The 23892-nt window shown below is 40.7% G+C and overlaps 1 protein-coding gene across 2 annotated transcripts in view; it reads right to left on the reverse strand.

Moving 5' to 3' along the window:
* tiam2a (TIAM Rac1 associated GEF 2a) overlaps positions 1 to 23892 on the reverse strand; it is a 350324-nt gene that overhangs the window by 194896 nt on the left and 131536 nt on the right. For both annotated transcript variants that reach the window (XM_059648488.1, XM_048536148.1), the window contains exon 5: positions 9667 to 10878. In XM_059648488.1, coding sequence (XP_059504471.1) covers positions 9667 to 10878 — 1212 coding nt within the window. The remainder of the gene's footprint in view (positions 1 to 9666; positions 10879 to 23892) is intronic.

Below are 23892 nucleotides of genomic sequence, written 5' to 3' on the forward strand. Positions count from 1 at the left end.
ACAATTTGTTATCTCGCATTAAAGAAGAGTTCTTTGAGCATGCTGACTGAATTAATTGATTCATTTTATTATCACGTGTGCCGAAAGACAGGGAAAAGCTTTGTTCACGAGTGGTATAGGCAGGTCACTGCAAACAAAGGATGTACAGATCAAAAAAGGCACTTATAGGCATACAGATTACATTACAGGTTACATTATTTGAGGCTAGAGCCAAATCAACTGTCTGATAATAGTTGGAAAGCCCTGCTTGTGCATGTGTTCAGGCTTCTGTATCTGAACTGGAGGATTTTAGCTGCGAGGAAAGATTGTTTACAAGCAAACAACTTTCACTTATCCAAAAGAAAACAGGGAGACCTAACTGAAATTTTAAAAATTACAAGTGGCCCAAATAGAATAATGGGGAAGCATTACTCCACTTAGTTTAAGGATCTGTGACCAAGCAGCAAATACTTAAGGTCAGGGTGTTGAGCAATGAGGATTTGAAACTTGCTGAATGGGGCATTAGCGGCACTTTAAAAAGTTTTAAAAGGCATTTAAAAAGAAGTTGTGTGCGCATTTGAAGCGCTGTAACCTATAAGACTATGACATCTATTTTGGACCGAGAGCTGGAAAGTGGGATTAAGCTGGATGGTTCCTTGGCAGAATTGTCTCCTTACATACTGTTCATTGTTATTAGTAGCTTTTTTTTCAGAAATTATAATTAATCATTATACTATGTTTTGATTCTAACATTCAATAAACATCAAGCACATTTATTGACTATGGTTTTCACCAGAGGCAGGCCAATTTGGAATCCAAGGTAAAAATAATTAAAGGCCTTTTCCATGACTTGTGCATGAATTAGGGGAGGTAAATGCCAAATATTCTTAAAGTAAAAATGTCAGCAAAAGATAAAATTAGACTCATTAAAGAAGTACCCCCAACATTTTAACAGGTGACAGACTGTTCTAAGGTCAATCCTAAGATCAAGTCAATGGAAGAGTTTAATCAGCACTGATTACAATGCACATATTCAATAGCTCAATAATGCAGCTAACAGTCTTTCACGGATCTGTGAATTTATATCAGTCAGAAAATTGTTTTCTGCTTTCCCGTAATTCAGTTTGGCAAATGCCCAACCATACAGGCTTGATACGGTCATCCCCAGCTCAGCAAGCTCTATTATTATCCACTGAACAGGAGAGATCTGATCTTCCAATTGAAAGATATATCTGAAAACTAAATCAGTACACCCAAGCTAACAGAGGAATGTCAACTCCTTTCTTCCCTTGTTCACCTAAACGAGTGCAGTGAAATAACATGCCACAGCACTAGTATTTTCTGCAAGTTGGTTTCGGATAATTCAGATTCTGACTTCTGGAATTCCCAACCCCAGCCATACAAAGAAGCAGCACACAACCGGAAATTATTAACCAAGGTAATATCATATCCACATCGGGAAACACTCTTTCAGAAAGGCGAGCAATTAACCATTTCCCAGTTTAAAATTGGTTTTTGAAATTTGTTTCTTGATTTTGGTTAACATTTCTACTTAATATCCATCCATTTTTTGATCATTTCCCTTTTTGGGTAATCATTTACCATTTTCTGTTGTTCCTCGCAGACAGTTAATACTTTCCTATAGTTTACTCATTTTTGTAGCTTTTACCTTGTGATTTTCCTCAAATTTTGCTATTGGTTTTCCCTTTAAATGTAATCATTATTCAATTTATTGGACAAAGATGAATAAAAAGTAGGAAAAAATTGGCCATTTTTGTTTGGTTATTGTCCAAATATTGACAGAACTGCTAATCAGCCCCAGCAGGAAATTTCATATTAAAGTAAATCAAAATGAGTTAATTGTAAATTTAATTTTCATAAAAAATGCTCACGTCATAGAAGTATATTGAATTTTTATGGCACGAATCAGAAGCTTTGAATTAAGGAGAAAGGTTTAGGACCCTTGTCTTAGTGGACTTGATAGCATAATCACTTAACCAAATGATTCAGTACTTGCCTCATCGAGTGTGTAAGACAACAGCCAGCCAGGACAATAAAATTAAAATTCTGACCAAAGTCATTGACCTGAAATGTTGGATAACAAGGTGTAGAGCTGAATGAACACAGCAGGCCAAGCAGCATCAGAGGATCTTTTCTGAAGGGTCTAGGCCCGAAACATCAGCCTTCCTGCTCCTCTGATGCTGCTTGGCCTGCTGTGTTCATCCAGCTCTACACCCTGTTATCTCAGATTCTCCAGCATCTACAGTGCCTACTAGACCTGAAATGTTGACCGTTTCTCTCTCCTGGCTAGTAAGCCTGTTGAGCTTTTACTGCATTTTCTCTTCCTATTTCAAATTCCCAGCATCTGCAAAACTCTTGTGGAATAAATCAATACCCTCAATGAACAACAGCATGCAATTTGAATTGGAAAGCAGGGGCACCCAGAAGAAAGCCAAACAGTTTAGAGTACCAGTCAATAAAAGAAATCATGACAGGAATTGCTAAGGCGAGCTAATCATTAGATTGCCAAGTTTTAAAAGTTATATAAATTGACTGGAGCATTAACACAATTTAATTAGATATAAATTTCACAAACCAACACGCTCACTGTTAACAGTACTCAAGACAAAACTCCACTGATAGGACAGAACTGAGCAACTGGGCTGAATTGATCATTTTCTTTGTTAATAGATCTTTTGTCTTTTCAAATAGTTATAGTCATGCTGTATAGTTCAATATTTCTCCTTTCAGTTCACGTTTCCACCATGGACACATTCTTGATCCAGTTTACGTGATAAGGCTGATGATTAAACTCAAAAGCTGTTCCAACAGCAATCCTTCAATTCCGACGTACTTGGCTAAGTTTAAACAACCGATTTGCTATTTTAGCACTGCTGTCAAAAAAAAGTGATCAAGGCTTACCTTTCTAGGAGCTGCATGATTAGAAGTACATTAATTTATCTTAAAATAACAAAGTAATGAATTATAATACAGATTCCCAGAATGTTTAGTGCTGTAGATCAACTTCAACATTTCAGTTTAGTAGTCACCTACAGACAAAGGCCGAGATTACATGGGAGAATGCAGTGAAACATCACTAATCGGCACATCATGCCAAGCAGGTACAAGGACATTTATTTTAATAAAAGTACACTGCCAATCTTTAAGGGATGACAGGAACTGCAGATGCTGGAGAATCCGAGATAACAAAGTATAGAGCTGGATGAACACAGCAGGCCAAGCAGCATCTTACAAGCAGGAAGGCTGACGTTTTGGGCCTAGACCCTTCATCTGAAATCCTGATTCTGATAAAGGGTCTAGGCCCGAAACATCAGACTTCCTGCTCCTATGATGCTGCTTGGCCTGCTGTGTTCATCCAGCTCTACACCTTGCTAATCTTTAAGACTGCTACCATAGGTCACCTGACATTTGAAACAGCATGATGGTTCAATTTCGGGAAGCTTCTAAAAAGGACTTAATGGATAAGCCCAAAAACATCATTGTGGATTATCTCACCTTCCCATTGTCAGAGTTCATGAATTAGGAGGAGTAAACCATTCAGCCTTTCAAATCTGCTTCACTAAAAGATAATAAGATCTCAGATATTCTGTTACTTGGTAGTCCTGAAGAGAAAAAAGAACTAACAAAATTAATTGACACTTTCCTGTGCAAAAGGACATCTATTAGTCTCAACTGTATGTTGCTGAATTTCTACTATGGTAGGTAGGCTAAACTGTTTTGTTAACATGAATGGACTATCATTTGCTTTCCATTGTCCATTGACGGCCAGTTGCCACATGTCCAAAACACTGACAATTCGAAGTACTACATATCCTGTTAGTATTTTAAAATGTAATTTTACAAAAAAAAAGTTTAGGAGGAGAAACTCCTTTCTCATACAATATCTGTTTTGTATGTATGGTGTATGCTTTTGTAGTACAATAAACCTTCCCTGAAGACAGCAGGTTAGAATAAATAATGCTCCTGTTGAAGAAAGTCTACTGGAGACTTTTTAAAAGTCTGACTACAAACAAGCAGGGATTCAGGAACATATTTGCCTTGCCAAAATAAACAATCCTGACTATGGACAAAAAAGGACCAACTGAGGGTTTCAAGATAATAAAATGAGAGGCTGGATGAACACAGCAGGCCAAGCAGCATCTCAGGAGCACAAAAGCTGACGTTTCGGGTCTAGGCCCGAAACGTCAGCTTTTGTGCTCCCGAGATGCTGCTTGGCCTGCTGTGTTCATCCAGCCTCACATTTTATTATCTTGGATTCTCCAGCATCTGCAGTTCCCATTATCTCTCAACTGAGGGTTTCAGTCTGATCCCTCCACTGTCTGAGGCTGGCAGGCAAACGGAGAGGCAAACAGAATGTGAGGGAGCACTAGCCTACAGATGTTAAATAGAAATTGCAGCTTGGGTTTCAGGCTCTCTGCAGGACGGCAATTGAGTCTAACACAAACAGTTCATCAATTTGCCTTAGCAGATCCAACTAGTTCTGAATTGAAAATAAATTGACATGTTGACCAAAGGGCTCAGAGGGATGAAGGAACTGGGAGAGGGGAATGTAGCAAGGGCAAGCGTAGGCCAGTAGCAACCTATTAAAACAAAGTAGGACTCTACAGAAGTTTTACAGAAACACGCAAAAGAGTAGCCATTTCGTGTACCTGAGAAGGATCGCCACCACAACCTTCTCAGGAGCAACTAGGGATTGGCATTAAGACTGGCCTATCAATTACACTCACATCCCAAAAGGAAGCAAATTAAAAGTTAATTCTCCCATTTGATGACAATTGTGAGCTGAAACCTGGATGTTCACAAAGTTATAAACATCCATATCTGGCAGGTGGCCTGGATATTTAGAAGTCAACAGCCTCTAAATCATGGTGGAAGAAGAAATTACTCAAAATTTGTCAACCAAAAATAGGCATAAGGAATATCAATTCATCCCTCAGCATATCAAAAAGGTTAGAAAGAAAACAATTACAGCACAAGATCTTTCCACAATTCATATATTCCCATAAGAACTCTTTCAGGAACTGCTTATAATGCCATGCCATGGAACATTTATCTACCAATATACTCTTTGTGAAGTTTCTAATGTCAATATTTGAGCTGGAAGTTAAATCTGTTTTTACTGCTTCAGCTTGCTTAAAATTAAAATTCTTCAGATAAAAATCTCAAATATTTCAAGTCTAAAAATACAAGGAGGACATAAAAACACTACTTAGAATTTGTAGGTTTGACCACGAAACCAACTGTTACAGCAATGGTTTTTTTTTCAAAAACAAATTCTGGGCACAATCTTGGAACTTTTTTTTAAAAACAGGGGTAGGTATGATCTTGAGAAGCAAGGTTACAGGGAACCTGGGAATGTGAAGTAAATTGGATCAACTACGATCTCACTGAATAGCAGAGCAGACCCGAAGGCCTAGAAATGTATTTCTGCTCCTAATTTGTATGGTCAGATGCATCATCACAAGTGATTGGGATCAGTTTAAAAAATGAGCAGGAAAAACAGTTACAATTCCCAGGTGTATACAGTTCTGTTCCCCTACTGTTATTATGTTTTCACTACTGAGCTCTAAATGAACATATATAGTCTTAGCTTCTAAGCAATTTCATTTTTGGAGTATTGACTTTAGATTTATCTACAGGTGACTGCAGCAGCTGAACAAATATCAAAAATAGTTAAGAAAATTTAAAATTTTTGTTGAGAAGTTCTACAAGCTTCTGGAGTCCATTTTACTGCTGTACAGTGAGCTTACGTACTCAAAACACAAAGTATATCAGGGATTTTAAACCACTTTCAAAATGTTGAAGGGTGAAATTTAGCAATACATTTTAAAAACAACAATTTTGGATACAAACTCTATATCAATATAACCGATAATCAGAGAACGAAGGAGAAGAATACATTTTATAGTTTGTCGACTTCCTAAACTGCTGCATCGGGATAAAATCCATAATTAAAGCAGCTGATTTAGCTTAAGACAAAATCAAATAAATCAGGACTGGAATAAAATGTTATCAGATATACGATGTGCAAATGATACAGAGTTGGTACATTTGATAGTGTTTAGATCAGTATGTGTTTACCTATTTAACTTGCAAGGCTGGTGTAATGTTCAGTTAACATGTAAAGATGTTGATGACCCTAGGGATATATTTTTGACTCATCCCACCATTAATTCCCAAAAATAATTCCAGTTCGTACAAGAACAGTCATCAACTGCAACAAATATTCAACTATCCAAACCAATAAGTTTAATAATCAACTCAAAGATACCAAGAACTGCAGATGCTGGAGTCGGAGTCAACACGGTGTGAAATTGAACGGTCCCAACCCAAAACGTCAGTTTTCCTACTTAACTGATGCCGCCTGATTTGCTGTGTTCCTGCACTCCACACTGTGTTGACGTAATAATCAACTCAGTTAACATTTGAGATAATAAACCTGATCCTGATTGAACTTCACAAAAACAGTTATGTTTTGAAATAAACCTTCAACTCAAAGTAAACCAGAGAATCATAGATAAATGTTTTGGCTTGGAGAAATGTCCACAAGCTTCAGTCGTCACAGGAAGAGAGACTCAACAGAAGTCCATCGATGCTTTTTACCAGTAAATCAGTATTTCAGACGCAGACAATGGTGCTGCTGCTGTTGAGAAAAATGGAGTCAGGTGTTCTTGAGTAAATGGTTAAACAAGATGCTAGTGAGATTTTGGTTTCTGTTAAAAAGAAAGGGAATAGGAATTGAGAAACCCTCTGATGAAGGGTCTAGGCCCGAAACGTCAGCTTTTGTGCTCCTGAGATGCTGCTTGGCCTGCTGTGTTCATCCAGCCTCACATTTTACTATCTTGGAATAGGAATTGATGAGTCTTTTAAAGGTTTAAGTAATTGAAAGCCAGAGGTCAATTTTGCTCTTTGTAGGTGCATCCAGAAAACTCAGATGGAGTCGAACAACTGTTAAAAGGAACTGGAACAGAGAACATTACAGGCCCTTCGGCCCTCGATATTGTGCCGACCTGTCATACCGATCTCAAGCCCACCTGACCTACACTATTCCATGTACGTCCATATGCTTATCCAATGACGACTTAAATGTACCTAAAGGTGGCGAATCTACTACCGTTGCAGGCAAAGCGTTCCATTCCCTTACTACTTTCTGAGTAAAGAAACTACCTCCGACATCTGTCCTATATCTTTCACCCCTCAATTTAAAGCTATGCCCCCTCATGCTCTCCGTCACCATCCTAGGAAAAAGGCTCTCCCTATCCACCCTATCTAACCCTCTGATTATCTTATATGTTTCAATTAAGTCACCTCTCAACCTTCTTCTCTCTAATGAAAACAGCCTCAAGTCCCTCAGCCTTTCCTCGTAAGGCCTTCCCTCCATACCAGGCAACGTCCTAGTAAATCTCCTCTGCACCCTTTCCAAAGCTTCCACATCCTTCTTAAAATGCGGTGATCAGAACTGTACGCAATACTCCAAGTGCGGCCGCACAGGAGTTTTGTACAGCTGCAGCATAACCTCTTGGTTCCGGAACTCGATTCCTCTATTAATAAAAGCTAAAACACTGTCTGCTGCCTTAACAGCCCTGTCAACCTGGGTGGCAACTTTCAAGGATCTGTGTACATGGACACCGAGATCTCTCTGCTCATCTACACTGCTAAGAATCTTACCATTAGCCCTGTACTTTGCCTTCTGGTTACTCCTACCAAAGTGCATCACCTCACTCCTGTCTGCATTAAACTCCATTTGCCACCTCTCAGCCCAGCTCTGCAGCTTATCTATGTCTCTCTGCAACCCACAGCATCCTTCGTCACTATCCACAACTCCAACGACCTTAGTGTTGTCTGCAAATTTACTAACTCATCCTTCTACGCCCTCATCCGGGTAAAATGACAAACAGCAGTGGACCCAACACTGACCCTTGCGGTACACCACTAGTAACTGGTCTCCAGGATGAACATTTCCCATCAACTACCACCCTCTGTCTTCTTTCAGCAAGCCAATTTCCGATCCAAACTGCTATATCTCCCATAATTCCATTCCTCCGCATTTTGTACAATAGCCCACTGTGGGGAACCTTATCAAACGCTTTGCTGAAATCCATATACACCACATCAACTGCTTTACTCTCATCTACCTGTTTGGTCACCGCCTCAAAGAACTCAATAAGGTTTGTGAGGCACGACCTTCCCTTCACAAAACCGTGCTGACTATACCTAATCAATTTATTCTTTTGACATTTATTCTTTTGAGGAAGTTTTGACATTGAATGATGTGGAGAAGGGAATTTTGCTGGTGAGCCAGGAGTGTCTATGGAACTAGTCATTTAATATCATGAATCTGCCGGCAACACAGCAAAAGGTTTTCAGAAGGTACCTTCCAGTTATATTATAATGTATACACTGATATATCACTTAATGTATGACCCAAGTTAATTTTAGATCGTTTGTTACAGTAAATTCCTTAAAAATGAAATCATGTCCACTAGTTTATTTGCATTATTTGATTTGGTACTTTATCTTTTAAAATGTCTTTGACTCCCGGGGGGTTGGGGGGGTGGGGGGGGGGGGTTGCGATAACAAGTTGTTGTGTAGAATCTGCACTATTTTCCTGGAATAGATATTTTTACTTTAGTCAATTACAATTTTAACACAGAGGAATGGCGGCATCCAGGGAATACTTCTTCAGGGAGGGGAGACACACTCAGCAGCATCTTTCCTGCTTGACACAGAAAAATATCAAATAATGACCATGACAAGGTACAGAATATAGATCAATAGAAATAAAGGAGGTATAGCATACAAGAGCTGGGACATTAAGATGGAATCATACAGGACATTGATTAGGCAACAGCTGGTGAAGTGCTGTTCTGGTCACTAAACTATTGTAAGGATGCAAATCCACTGGAGAGGGTATACAGAAATTCATGAGGATGTTGCCCAAGCTGGAGCATTCAGTTCTAAAAAGAGACAGACTGGCGTTGTTTGCCTTGGGGCAGAGAAGGAAGGTGAGCACTTGAAATGCCATCGCATGAGGCTACGGGCCAAGTGCTGGACAATGGGTTTAGAGGAGTAGTCAGGTGTTGGATGACTAGCACAGACACAATCGGCTTCTTCCCATGATATAGTACTCTATTTTAGCTATGACATTTACTCAAAAGACTTCAGAGATAGTAAAAAGCATGATTGTTTCCCAGAAATTACGGGGACCACTAGGCAAACTGACTTGACATTTGAAACATCAAATTGTTTCGAATGATGTATTCAAGTACAATAGAGAATAAAATTTAAATTAAATTAAGATAAGGCATGGATCAGAAAGCAAATCAGAAAAAGTACTGAGGGAAAGCGATGAGGTGATCAGAATGCATAACGGTCTGTATTTTATTAAATTATGACAATAAAACCAACATTGATATTTGAATGGCATTGTTACTATGTAGCTGATTACAGCACTGCAGTATCGGAGCATAAAATCAGTATTCCAGCAAAGAATCTTTTCTAAAGGCTTATGCAATTCATGATTAATTTTAAAACTCACATTTAACAATCCACTAAAGGTTCTAACATTAGAGCATTCTTCTTCTGAGAGTATTTAATGTGTATGTTCTAATTTAAAATGGCAATGTCATAACTGTCAAACTCCACCAAACCAAAAAAGGTTCGTACCTGTAGTTTCCTCCTCTTTCTTGTGAGACTGCCAGTCCAAGCACTTAAACGCCGCATTCGACCTTTCAGGGCAACTTTTGAAGAGCCATCATCACAGAAGTGTTTGGGCTTTCGACATGGAAGTGTATAAGAGGTATATTGTGTGCTTCCTCTATCCTCTTCGTCAGATAGAGCACTCATGCAGTTAGAAAATTTTCTATCAAACAAGTTGTGAGGATTAAAAGCCATGTTTCTGCAGCTTACTGAAAATTCATTCCCTGAAGGTATGCAAAGTCCTACACTGGCATCATTGTATAGCATTTGCAGAGAAGAGAGAGATGATCTTTGGAAGAGATATTCATTATTTGGTAAAATGCTTTCAAGATTACTTGTCTCAGTAACTTTCTCAATTATGCGCATTTTATCAAAATCACTGATGTAAGCATGGTGTCCCCAGGGCAACTCCGGCCAGGAATATTCAGAGCTGATCGAGCTACCTTTGCTCGATTTTAATCGCTCCTCACCAAGCAGAGCACTCTGGTCCATTCGGTTTCCTTTACTACCATCAAATTGCACATCATTTCGTTTACTCAATTCCATTGCAGGAGAATATCTCAAAAGCTGAACTGGCCCTTGGGATTCATCACAGGGTGCTTTGCTACCACCATCACCACTGCTACTGTGAAACTCAACCCTTGCATCCCCATCAAATTTCCCCAAAGTTTTGATGAGAACCTTTGGACTGCTTTCTCCTTCTGATTTCTTGAATTGAGTTATATTTTCGGTTATCCTATGTCCTTTTAAAACATACTCATTGCACTCTGGAGCTTTAAAATGATTGTCTATTTTGTTAAGATGAAAGCAACGAAAACTGTTTGCAGATAAATTATCATTTGCGTGATCATATTTCCCCAGGTGACCTTGAAGGCATCTGACGTATGCTTTACTATTACTCATCGTAGGCTCACTGTGACGTACAGAACTATTGAAAGTGTATCGTTGGTTGCTTTTGTGCTGAAAAAGGCAGTTTTTGCCCAGAGATCTTGCTTTGTAACCTATGCTGCTGCCACTATATCCCCAGCCAAAAGAAGAGCGTGACTTTTCATCATTGGCATGAACATTTCGAATTTTGAGAGCACATGACTTCTGCCTGCCAATAGGCATCGACTTCCCCTCAATATTGCCTTTATTTCCTTGCAGATTGTACTGGCTGTCTGAGTTACCCATCTTGCACTGAGAAGAGAAAACAGGGAACAGTTACCACAAAAAAAACTTAATTGTTTTTATTACTTTGCAGAAATAGTAATAAAATGTATCCAGCTTTGAAGTCAATTCCAGCATGCATTTCTATGCAGAATTAAGAAAACAATTCTTCAATATCTTAGAATAAGCACCTAGCAAAGCAGTTTTCAAAGGGATTAGAGTCTTGGAAGTTCCATGTATACATGATGCTGCTTGGCCTGCTGTGCTCCTCCAGCTAAAATCTGAAAAGTTGTGACACAGCCACACCAGATTTGATTTAAGACAGTAAGCGATATTCTTTAAAAAAACTAACATTCCACAGTTCAAATATTTATAACAGTCAAGCCTTGTTTCTTCACATTCTAGACAATTACTCTACAAGATGTAATTTAAAGCTGGAACACCAGGGTGTTTATCATCCGTATATCTTAATTACAGTAAATAAGAAATACATCAATTAGGTATCTTGGGTCTGGAGAATTTTGCTACCATGCAATTGCCAATTGTTGTTATCTACACAGGGTGTGAATCAGTCCACAAATGCTTTGTACACAAGTCAGAATTCAATGCAGGACAAAAGATGCCATTTGTAAGTGGGGGAAATGTTTGTATATCAAATCGTTAAGGCTACACCCAAATTTGAAAATGAATTCATAAGTATGAATGCTTGTAAGTCAGATGCTTGTAAATTGGCGACCCCGCAGAAAAAGTTTCCATTGTAAATTATTACTTCTATAATGGAAGTGGATGTTGAAACCCTAATTTTTAAACATACAAAATACATAGTCAAACAAAACTAAGACTACATCTTTCGCAATTTAAAAAATTATACTTGCTGTCTTAACACCTTGACTAGAATCATGCAGCCATTGAATAATTTTAACACAAAGGCGCCAATCAGGCTACTGCCAATATGCCAGCTCTTTACAAAACCAAATCTGATAATCTTACACAGCTTCAAAAATTTGCATCTGTGGGGAATGGCTATCCATGTGGTAGCAAAACTATGAAAGCAGGAAATGGCTGTGAATTGAGAGAGGGAAGTGCTCAACAAGACTTGGGTGTTTTTCTGCACCAGTTGATTAAATAAAGTGTGCAAGTACAGTAGGCAATAAAGAAGGCAAACTTTACGTTGGCCTTTACAATGAGAAGATTAATGTACAAGTGTGAGGATGTCTTACTGCAATCATACAGGCCATTGGTGAGGCCATACTTGGAATACTGTGTGCAGTTTTTGTCTCTATCTGAAGGATCAGGTCCTTACTATTAAGGGAGTGCTCAGAATGTTTACTAAATTGATTCCTGGGATGGCAGGACAAACTCACCATTGACAACATCCTGGATTGAACATATCTGGTCCATTAGAATTTTAAGTTTCATTGAGATCCCACCACATTCTTTTATACTCCAGGGAGTATAATTCTAATGGACTTAAAATCTCCTCATGTCAGCTTTGCCATCCCAGGACGAAAATTCTTACTAACTTTGTCAATTCACATTTGTCCAAGCGACTGTTAATTTAGCCCTAGATTCTCATCATGCTTAAAAAGTTTTTTCACAATGGTTTAAACTGGTTAGTTTGTTTTGTGTTTTGGAAAAAAGGTGCAACATTTGTGATGCTCCAGTTCTCCAGCACCAGCCCAGTATCTGAATAGGATTGCAAAATCATTGCCTCCGCATTGGCAATTTTCTCTCTCCTTCCTTCAAATGCATCTCAGCTCGTCCTAGTAACTTAGGTACAAGCAAGCTTTATTTATCGTTAACCCATGTAGCATCTCAAGTACTCACTGTCAAAAGCATGAGGAAATAGTACCTTTGTTACAACCCCAAGTCACTACTGAACAAGTCATTGCCAGAATACATGTTTGCTTGTTTGTTTTGCCGGTTAGGTGACATGTTACTGACAATCACACAAGGCTGCAGGTTTTCTTTAACAGAGTAGGAGTTTATTACACAAAAAAAGTTTAAAACACAAACCTAGATGTCTAAATATTGAAGATGGTCAGAAAGATCTCAAAACAATTTCAACATGCTCCCTAATACAACTTCTTGTAGATGATCAAGTCCAGAGAAATTACACCTCTAACTCAATTCAAGTTTCTACTTCACTAAGTCCTTATTGCTTCTTTCCCATGGATTGTGGAGACAATTCAGTTTCTCCTTTCCATGTCTACCAAAGTGAACTTTACACCAATCTGAAAGCCCAAGTTGCCTCAGCTCTAATAACTTGCAGATTTCTAACTAAACCCTCCTAGCTTGGAAAACTAAAACTAAACCATTCTGTTGAATTAACAGGTTCCCTCAACTACTTTGAATTCCTTCTAGGAGAGGAACTAAACTTGTTTCTGAACTTAACACTGATGTTTTCTGACTTAAATTCTTTCAATCTTATGTTATTTTGTCTTGACAATGAAGTGGATTCAAAATATTTATCCGGCCCATTATAAAACCAGTATACAACTTAAAAAGAAACCTATAAATAGTACAATCCTTGTTCTCTCTAAATGTGTTCTTATCGACCCGATTCACTTGACTCAGCTCACTCCCTACAACCCAATCCAGCAATGTTATCTCTTTTGTTGGACCAGGAACATAACAAATCACAAATTTCTTGTGAGCTCATTTCAGAATCTATTATCCGTCATTTTCTTTCACATTATTAGTATCCTACCCTCCACGAATATAAAGTCCAAGATGACAAAAACATTGCAGTTTATGGACCTCTCTAATTTTCTCAGAAGCTAGTTTCTCTATTTCGTTCCCTGCATTTGGTGATCTTTTGAACATATGCAGATGTGCAGACATTGTTCCTCACCCCTAAGGAAATGGATTCTGAACTTTAATCACTCCAGAACACCCTCCTTCCAGTTCTACAATTAGCTTCTTAAACAACCCTTTTTTTCCAGAACACCTTTAATCTAGAAATAAACAGGGGTCCAGTCCTGAATGCTTTGAACCAGTTCTTCTTTAGCTCTGCAACATCATATTATGTGGTTATCCACACTGACAGCTCACCAAACTTACTTGCCAGACCATGCGTATACACACACACACACACACACACATTCTAATTTATACTTCATTGCATATCCTCACTCTTATTTAATATTTCACTATCTCTTATTCCAGTGCTATTTATATCTCTTTCAATCTTTTATGCCTTAATTCACTTTTATAATAACTACAACCTGATGTTCATCCTCCTGCCAAGTTGGACAAGGAGAAATTTCCTCATTTCACTTGAGCCTGTGGAATTTTCTGCCCCAGAAAGCAGCTAAGGCTAAAAGCACTGAATGCTGTCAATGAGGATTTCAATGTAGTTCTTAGAGGTAAAGAAACGGGAAGAAATTGGAAACAGAGTACTGAGTTGTATCATTAGCTATGATCATACTGAATAGCGCAGTGGGCTTGAAGGACTGAGCAGCCTCCTCCTGCACCTATATTTCCCTCAACTCCACAAGGAAATGTACCCACAAGGTCATAGTTCTGACAAGTGCAACCCACCAGGCCTGTACTGCTCCAGTCTCTCCCAGAACCAGTCCCAGGAATCTAATGCCATTCCTCCTCCACCATCTCTCCAGCCATGCACTCAGCTGCTCTAACCTCCTATTTTTATATTCATTCACAGTTGGCGCTGGAAGTAATGGGGAGAGGAACTAAAGGTCCTCCATTCCCATCTCCCTTATCTCTGCCTGCAGGGCTCGTTGTATTTATAATGTTGAGGGCCAATATGGATCATGATCTCTGGTCATGCAACCTCTTCCCTGGTCGAGAATGTATTATCTACATTATTCTTAGCTTCAAGGATGCACACAATGACTGCTGCTGCTCAAAAGCAAAACCATGAATTCCTCCAGCTGATAATTCCTGGACAAGTGGTTGATTCTTAATGCCTGTTTCTTTGATTATCTTAAATACACAGAAATTCTTTTGTAACATATTTAATCAAAATCATATTTATGATTATGTAATTTCCCTTTTCACTGTTAATTATTCATTTGAGAGAGATTTTCATTAATCAAGCTACATAACCACAATGAAGGAGTAGAAAAGAAGATTTAATTCAGATTATACAGCCAAAGAGGCATCTTGAGGTTCTCATATGGAGCAGATTTACCTTTGAGGGAACAATGGCGATCTGCCAGGCCTGTATTTATTAGATTGTTAACCAACTTAAAAGAATGACTCACCAATCAGCCCTTTATGCTGATTTGGAATTATACAGAATTTAAATTAAATGTTTCACTTAACTCCCGTTATCTGCACATTTCAGATTTCATTCTTGAATCAAAGATTAGGAACACTCGTGTTGAAGCTTCTATATTTATTTTAACCCTAGATCTGATTAAACTGTTCGTAGTTGTATTTTTTGTCGTCTGTCAATTTTATGCCAATGCTTGTAGTAATATATTATGATGTTTAGTGGTTTTTTAATGTACAGCATGGAAACAGACCCTTGGGTCCAAATCGTCCATGCTGACTAGATATCCTAAATCAATCTAATTGGCATGGGAAGGCATTATCCTAGCAGTATTATCGTTGGACTGTTAATCCAGGAGACCCAGAGAATGTTCTGGGGACTAAGGTTCAAATCCTGCCAGGAGAGATGGTGGAATTTGAATTCAATAAAATATCTGGAGTTAAGAATCGAATGATAAACATGAATTCATTGTCAAATGTCAGGAAAATCCATCTGGTTCACTAATGTCCTTTAGGGAAGGAAATTGCGATCTTTACCTCGTCTGGCCTACATGTGACTCCACACCCACAGCAGTGGGGTTAACTCTGAACTGCCCTCTGGGCAAAAATTGGGCAATAAATGCTACCTAGCTAGCATTGCTCCTGTCTTGTTAGTGAATTTAAAAAGTCACATTTGCCAGAATTTCACCCATATCCCTCAAAACCCTTCCTATTCATATACCCACCCAGATGCATTTTAAATGTTATAATTATACTAGCGTCCACCATTTCCTCTGGCAGCTCATTACATACATGTACCACCCTCTGCATGAAAAACTTGCCCCTTAGGTCCCTTTTAAATCTTTCCCCCCTCACCTTTAACAAATGCCTTCTAGTTCTGTTTCCCCCTACTCTGGGAAAGGCCCTGACTATTCAGCTTACCCATACCCCTTAAAATTCTATAAAGGTCACCTCTCAGCCTCCAGTGCTTGAGAGAAAAAGGCACCACCTTATTCAGCTTCACCTTATGGCTCAAACCCTCCAATTCCTGGAAATATCCTTGTACATCTTTTGAACCCTTTCAAGTTTCACACCATCTTTCCTACAAACAAGGATACCAGAATTGAAGGCAGTATTCCAAAAGCGTCCAACCAATGTCCTGTACGACTGCAACATGACATCCAAACTCCTATACTCAATGCACTGACTAATAAAGACTTTTAGGCCATGTTAAATTTATTGATGCCACTTAATTTTTCCTTGTAGTCCCACTCACGTATCTTATGCTGGAATGTAATCATGAAAGGTTTTTCCTCATGTACAGCTCCCAGACTGAGTCGACCCGATCTTTCATCACTGACCACCAGCTTGCAGCCTTGCTTTCCATACCTCCTCTTTCCCCCTCACCATTAACCAATGCGCATCACGTCATAGAATCAGGCTCCATCCTTTCCTTGAGCTAGTAAGAACTGCCAAAGTTGGAGTAAGAGATAACACAGTGTGGAACTGGAGGAACACAACAGGCCAGGTAGAATCAGAGGAGCAGGAAAACTGACGTTTCGGGTTGGGAAAGTTCCTAGCCTCTGAAGTCACAGACTGAATGAGTGTTATTCTCCTAGCTTTGCCATCTCTCCCTCTGGGCCATTCCATTCATGGCCTTGCCCTGTTACTGCTCACCCCCATTCATAACCTCACCCTCTCTCTGGTCTCACCACTTGAAGTCTCTTTCTTCTCCCCATGCAGCCTCAGATTTGATCCCTCCTGACCCTTTGAGGCAAGGAAAGAAAAGATGAATGAGAAAACGACAGGGGGAAAAATTAAACAAAGAAAAAAAGGGGAAGAACATGTGTGCATACTTGCATGCTGAACAATGAAAGACAGATGTAAAAGAAAGGCTGCCTTTACAGTCCAGAAAGACCATTATTAACAGACTATGGAAAACAGTAGAAGAGATTGCCATTATGTTACCATTCAATCATTTATAGGCATGACCTTCCAGTCAGCATTTTCCAATGTTAATATTCACAATGGAAACTGTCCATACAAAAACTTGTCACATTGCAAATTCACTGCTTTGTCCAGAGGATAATGCATCGCCAACAGAACAGACACAAAGGCAGTGACCACACGGCCAGTGATTCAAAACAGAGAAAGAAATCTACATGGCTGTCTGATCCAGCAGCAACCTGCACAGCTGCTGCTTCTGCTGTCTGGTTCCAAGTATCTCTGGACATTGGAGTTCATTCTAAGAAAAACGAAAACAGCCAAACTCACAGCTGACTTTGGAAAAACCTGTGTGAGGGAGCTGACAGCAGGTGAGCAGCTAAGCGGCTTTTTAAAAGATAACCTTACTGTTCTTCTTTTGGAATTCTACAATACGGAGTAGAGTGGGGCATTTTTCTGAACATATGTTGTCATTGAGATCTGCCTCTTGATTAAAATTTAAAAATATAAAAACATTATGCTCGCTTCAAGCACTAAGACAGCTATTTTCTGGACTTGTAAGATTGTCAAGATACAATGATGACCTTAAGTAGAGTGACGGATTCTTCCTGGGAGATCAGGGAGAGTTTCCATGTTGTTACTGATGATTGTGGAAGTGTTTGGTTGCAATCCAGTAAGATTCACATGGATCAGTTGGAACAGCAGTGAGAGACAATGAGTAATTTACAGGAGCTAGAGGGTAGGACGCTGAGCTGGAAGGTTCGTTTTCAGACGTTTCGTCACCATTTTCGGTAACATCAGTGAGCCTCCGGTGAAGCGCTGGTGTTATGTCCCGCTTTCTATTTATATGTTTAGGTTTCCTTGGGTTGGTGATGTTATTTCCTGTTCCCTTTCCTCAGGAGGATGATAGATCAATGTGTATGTTGATGGAGTTCCGGTTGGAATGCCATGCTTCTAGGAATTCTCGTGCGTGTCTCTGTTTGGCTTGTCCTAGGATGGATGTGTTGTCCCAATCAAAGTGGTGTCTTTCCTCATCTGTACGTAAGGATACTAGTGATAGTGGGTCATGTCTTTTTGTGGCTAGTTGATGTTCAGGTATCCTGGTGGCTAGCTTTCTGCCTGTTTGTCCAATGTAGTGTGTGTCACAGTTCTTGCAAGGTATTTTGTAAATGACGTTTTGCTTGTTGTCTGTATGGGGTCTTTTAAAGTTCATTAGCTGCTGTTTTAGTCTGTTGGTAGGTTTGTGGGCTACCCTGATGCCAAGAGGTCTGAGTAGTCTGGCAGTCATTTCTGAAATGTCTTTGATGGAGGGGAGAATGGTTATAGTTTCTGGGCATGTTTTGTCTGTTTGTTTGGGTTTGTTGCTGAGAAAATCAGCGGACTGTGTTCATTGGGTACCCGTTCTTTTTGAATACGCTGTATAGGTGATTTTCTTCTGCTCTTCATAGTTCTTCACAAATCTCGCTAGGTTTAAGGAGAATCCAAAAGGGATTCTACAAATACATTAAAAGAACAAATGAGTGACTAGAGAGAGCATACAGCCCCTTGAAAATCGGCAAGGCCACCCATGTATGGTACTGCAGGAGATGGGGGAGATACTAAATAAGAATTTTGAATGATTGTTTACTGTGTGGAAGGGTATGGAAGAGAGAGATTGTGGGGGAATAAATGGCGACCTCTTGAAAAATGTCCATATTGGATGAGGTGGTGCTGGGCATTTTAAAAATGCATAAAAGGTAGAGAAATCCCTGGGGACTGATCAGGTGTACCCTAGAACCCTATGGGAAGCGATTGCTGGGACACTTGCCGAGATATTTGTATCATCAATAGCCACAGGGGAGGTGCCAGAAGACCGGGAGGTTGGTTAACATGGTGCAACTATTTAAGAAAGGTAGTAAGGAAAAACCAGGGAACTATAGACTAGTGAGCCTGACATCAATGGTGGGCAAGTTGCTGGAGGGAATCCTGAGGGACAGGATTTACATGCATATAGAGAAAGGCAAGGACTGATTAGGGATAGTCAACATAGCTTTGTGCATGGGAAATAGTGTCGCATGAGCTTAGAATATTTTGGAAAAGGGCAGAGCTGTAGACATGATTTACACAGGCTTTAATAACGTGTTCCTCAAGTGTCTGCATGGTAGACTGGTTAGCAAGGTTAGATCATGTGGAATACAGGGAGAACTAGTCATTTGGATACAGAACTGGCTTAAAAGGTAGAAGATAAAGAATGGTGGTGGAGGCCTACTTTTTAGATTGGAGGCCTGAGACCAGCAGTGTACTACAAGGATCAGTGCTGGGTCCACTGCTTTTTGTCATTTATATAAATGATTTGGAAGTGAACACAGGAGGCATGGTGAGTAAGATAATAAAACGTGAGGCTGGATGAACACAGCAGGCCAAGCAGCATCTCAGGAGCACAAAAGCTGACGTTTCGGGCCTAGACCCTTCATCAGAGAGGGGGATGGGGAGAGGGTTCTGGAATAAATAGGGAGAGAGGGGGAGGCGGGCCAAAGATGGAGAGAAAAGAAGATAGGTGGAGAGAGTATAGGTGGGGAGGTAGGGAGGGGATAGGTCAGTCCAAGGAAGACGGACAGGTCAAGGAGGTGGGATGAGGTTAGTAGGTAGATGGGGGTGCGGCTTGGGGTGGGAGGAAGGGATGGGTGAGAGGAAGAACAGGTTAGGGAGGCAGAGACAGGTTGGACTGGTTTTGGGATGCAGTGGGTGGAGGGGAAGAGCTGGGCTGGTTGTGTGGTGCAGTGGGGGGAGGGGAGATTTTGAAACTGGTGAAATCCACATTGATACCATTAGGCTGCAGGGTTCCCAGGTGGAATATGAGTTGCTGTTCCTGCAACCTTCGGGTGGCATCATTGTGGCACTGCAGGAGGCCCATGATGGACATGTCATTTAAAGAATGGGAGGGGGAGTGGAAATGGTTTGCGACTGGGAGGTGCAGTTGTTTGTTGCAGACTGAGCGGAGGTGTTCTGCAAAGCGGTCCCCAAGCCTCCGCTTGGTTTCCCCAATGTAGAGGATTCCCCAATGTGTGTACCCAGTGTGGCTTCCTCTACATTGGGGAAACCAAGCGGAGGCTTGGGGACCGCTTTGCAGAACACCTCCGCTCAGTCCGCAACAAACAACTGCACCTCCCAGTCGCAAACCATTTCCACTCCCCCTCCCATTCTTTAGATGACATGTCCATCATGGGCCTCCTGCACTGCCACAATGATGCCACCCGAAGGTTGCAGGAACAGCAACTCATATTCCGCCTGGGAACCCTGCAGCCTAATGGTATCAACGTGGACTTCACCAGTTTCAAAATCTCCCCTTGCCCCACCGCATCCCTAAACCAGCCCAGTTCGTCCCCTCCCCCCACTGCACCACACAACCAACCCAGCTCTTCCCCTCCACCCACTGCATCCCAAAACCAGTCCAACCTGTCTCTGCCTCCCTAACCTGTTCTTCCTCTCACCCATCCCTTCCTCCCACCCCAAGCCACACCCCCATCTACTGACTAACCTCATCCCACCTCCTTGACCTGTCCGTCTTCCCTGGACTGACCTATCCCTTCCCTACCTCCCCACCTATACTCTCTCCACCCATCTTTTCTCTCCATCTTCGGTCCGCCTCCCCCTCTCTCCCTATTTATTCCAGAACCCTCACCCCATCCCCCTCTCTGAAGAAGGGTCTAGGCCCAAAACGTCAGCTTTTGTGCTCCTGAGATGCTGCTTGGCCTGCTGTGTTCATCCAGCCTCACATGTTATTATCTAGGCATGGTGAGTAAGTTTGAATGACACCAAAATTGGAGATGTACTGGACAGCGAAGAAGGATACCTTCAAATCCAACAGGGTCTTGATCAGATAGGCCAATGGGCCGAGGAATGGAAGGGAGTTTAATTTAGATAAGACGTGAGATGTTGCATTTTGGAAAGGCAAATCAGGGCAGGATCTATACACTTAAAAAGGTCAGGTCCTGGGAAGTGTTGCTTAGTGAAGAAACCTTGGAGTGTGGGTTCAGAGTTCTACCACAGGTAGACGGAGAATGAACATGGCATTTGGTATGCTTGCCTTTATTGAGTGTAAGAGTGGGAGGTCACGTTATGCCTGTACAGGACATTGATCAGGCCACTGTTGGAATAGTGTGCGCAATTCTGGTCTCCCTACAACAGGGAGGACGTTGTGAAAGTTGAAAGGGTTGAGGAAAGATTTACAAAGATGTTGCCAGGGTTGGAGGGTTTGAGCTATAGGGAGAGGCTGATTAGGCCGGGGCTACTTTCCCTAGTGCACAGAGGCCAAAAGATGATACTACAGAGGTTTACAAAATCATGACACGTATAGACAGAGTAAATAGCCAAAAAGTATTTGCCCCAGGGTGGGGGAAATCCAAAATTTTAGGGCATAGGTTTAAGGTGAGAGGGGAAGATTTAAAAGGGACCTAAGGGCAATGTTTTCACACAAAGTGGTGAATATATGGAATAAGCTGCAAGAGGAAGTGGAGGAAGCTGGTACAATTACAACATTTAAAAGGTACCTAGAATAGGAAGGGTTTAGAGGGATGTGTCAAATGCTGGCAATTGGGACTAGATTTGTTTAGGGTATATGGTTGGCCTGGACGAGTTGGACGAAAGGGTCCATTTCCATGCTGTACATCTGTATGACTAAGTATAGCTATAAGTATAAGTATAAGTATAGACAAAGTAGAATTACATTGGCTTTTCATGAAAATAAAAAAATACGGATTTTTGTTTTTTAAAAAAATCTGATTTCTGATGACAGGAGTTCCAGATTGGCAGGTAGTGCACTTCTAGGGACTAGAACATGCTTCCATGAATGCTGCAGAAGTGTGGCTCTTCTGAGTGCATACTAACAAGTATCATACTGAGATGCCAGCCTGATATACAAACTTGGCTCCCCATCTGTTAAGAAATAATACAGAAGGCTGCACAGTCTAGGAGCACATGGCTTCTTGTTTCTTGGCTTGGAGAAGGCATAAGAGATGGGGCAGTGCAGCATTGTGTGAATGGTGAACAATGTGTTGATAGGCAGATTGGGGCAAGATGGGGGCTAGGGAGGAAGGTGAGAGAATGGAATCCAGGTCAGCCAAGTATAATCTGGAAGATGGATAAAATTTGACATGCACAACGATATTAAAATATTTAATAGTGGCTATGGTTGGTCTCTCATTTGTTCTGTTAAAATTGGTTGCAGGCTAGTATGGTCTCACAAATTCTAAGAAATAGGAACGAGTAAGCCATTCAGCCATTTGAGCCTGCTCCACTATTTACTAAAGGACATGGCTGATCAGGCACTCCTCACATTCAATTTCTTGTGGGTTCCCCATAACCCTGGATTTCTCTACTGATCTATCTCAACCTTAAAATATACTCGAGCTCTGTCCCCACAGCTCTGTGTTAACAATTTCTAAAGAATCTCATCCCTCGGAAGAAATTTCTCCTTATCCTAGTCTTAAATGGATACCTGTTAATTCTCAAATTGTACCCTCTCATCCTAGACTCTATAAAGGGGAAATATACCCTCAACACAACCTATCAACCTCCTTAACAACACGATATGTTTCAATAAGATCACATTGCATTTTTCTGAGGTTGTGAGCAGCGTTCCAACCTGCTTAGGCTTTTCTCACAAGACAATCCCTCTATATTGGGGATCATCTGAGGGAACCTTGAGCCTTCTTGGAATATTAAGGTTCAACAAAACCCAAAGGCAGTAAAGGTGGGGGATATTTAAAATCGCCCTGCCTAAAATAAAACACAACGTAATTATTCCAAAACACTAAGATAAACATCACCACTTAAGATTAAAAATGTTGAAATTTCAAGCATAACCCTTCATCTGAATTAACTGACAAAAATACATCAGTGCTTAACTAACTCTTCCACACCACTAATTCTATTTCATACCTGAAGACTTCGTTGTCTTGGCATCGTTTGTTGACATTTTTATGTGGTGATTTTAAAAGTTCTGCCATATTATGGCACAAAATACCATTAAGGTCTGTATCCTTGATTCACAGTATTCCTGATCTTGGCTAAATTATTCTGGGGAGTCATCAAGTTTAGACTAAACCTCTACCCAAGGAAACAAAATAAAAACAAAGCAGGTTTCAATGTCACCAATTGGACAGGGAGATGGCAAAAACCTAGGTGGCTATTTGCCTACCCTCTTGGCAGGGGTACAGCGCTTGAGAAAGAAAAAACAAGATGACAAGGCTTTGCTTACTTAAATGTTACATGAAAATGTAATTAACAAATACAAGTTTAGGAATATTCAGACCTTGATCATCTTTTTCCTCCCATATTGGAATTTCACAGTCTTATCTATGCACTCTCAATAACACAAATTCCTACTTTGTTCCAAAATATACTGAAGCACTGTTCTGTGATAATGGGAACTGCAGATGCTAGAGAATCCAAGATAACAAAGTGTGGAGCTGATGAACACAGCAGGCCAAGCAGCATCTCAGGGGCACAAAAGCTGCCGTTTCGGGCCTAGACCCTTCATCAGAGGGGGGAATAGAGAGAGGGAACTGGAATAAATAGGGAGAGAGGGGGAGGTGGACCGAAGATGGAGACAAAACAAGATAGGTAGAGAGGAGAGTAGAGGTGGGGAGGTAGGGAGGGGACAGGCCACTCCAGTCCAGTCCAGTCCAGGGAAGACGGACAGGTCATGGAGGCAGGATGAGGTGGTAGGTAGGAAATGAGGTGTGGCTTGAGGTGGGAGGAAGGGATGGGTGAGAGGAAGAACAGGTTAGGGAAGCAGAGACAGGCTGGGCTGGTTTTGGGATGCAGTGGGGGAGGGGGGGGGGGAAGAGGAAGAACTGGGCTGGTTTAGGGATGCAGTAGGGGAAGGGGAGATTTTGAAGC

The sequence above is a fragment of the Stegostoma tigrinum genome, chromosome 9, assembly GCF_030684315.1.
Source record: "Stegostoma tigrinum isolate sSteTig4 chromosome 9, sSteTig4.hap1, whole genome shotgun sequence".
Taxonomy (NCBI): domain Eukaryota; kingdom Metazoa; phylum Chordata; class Chondrichthyes; order Orectolobiformes; family Stegostomatidae; genus Stegostoma; species Stegostoma tigrinum.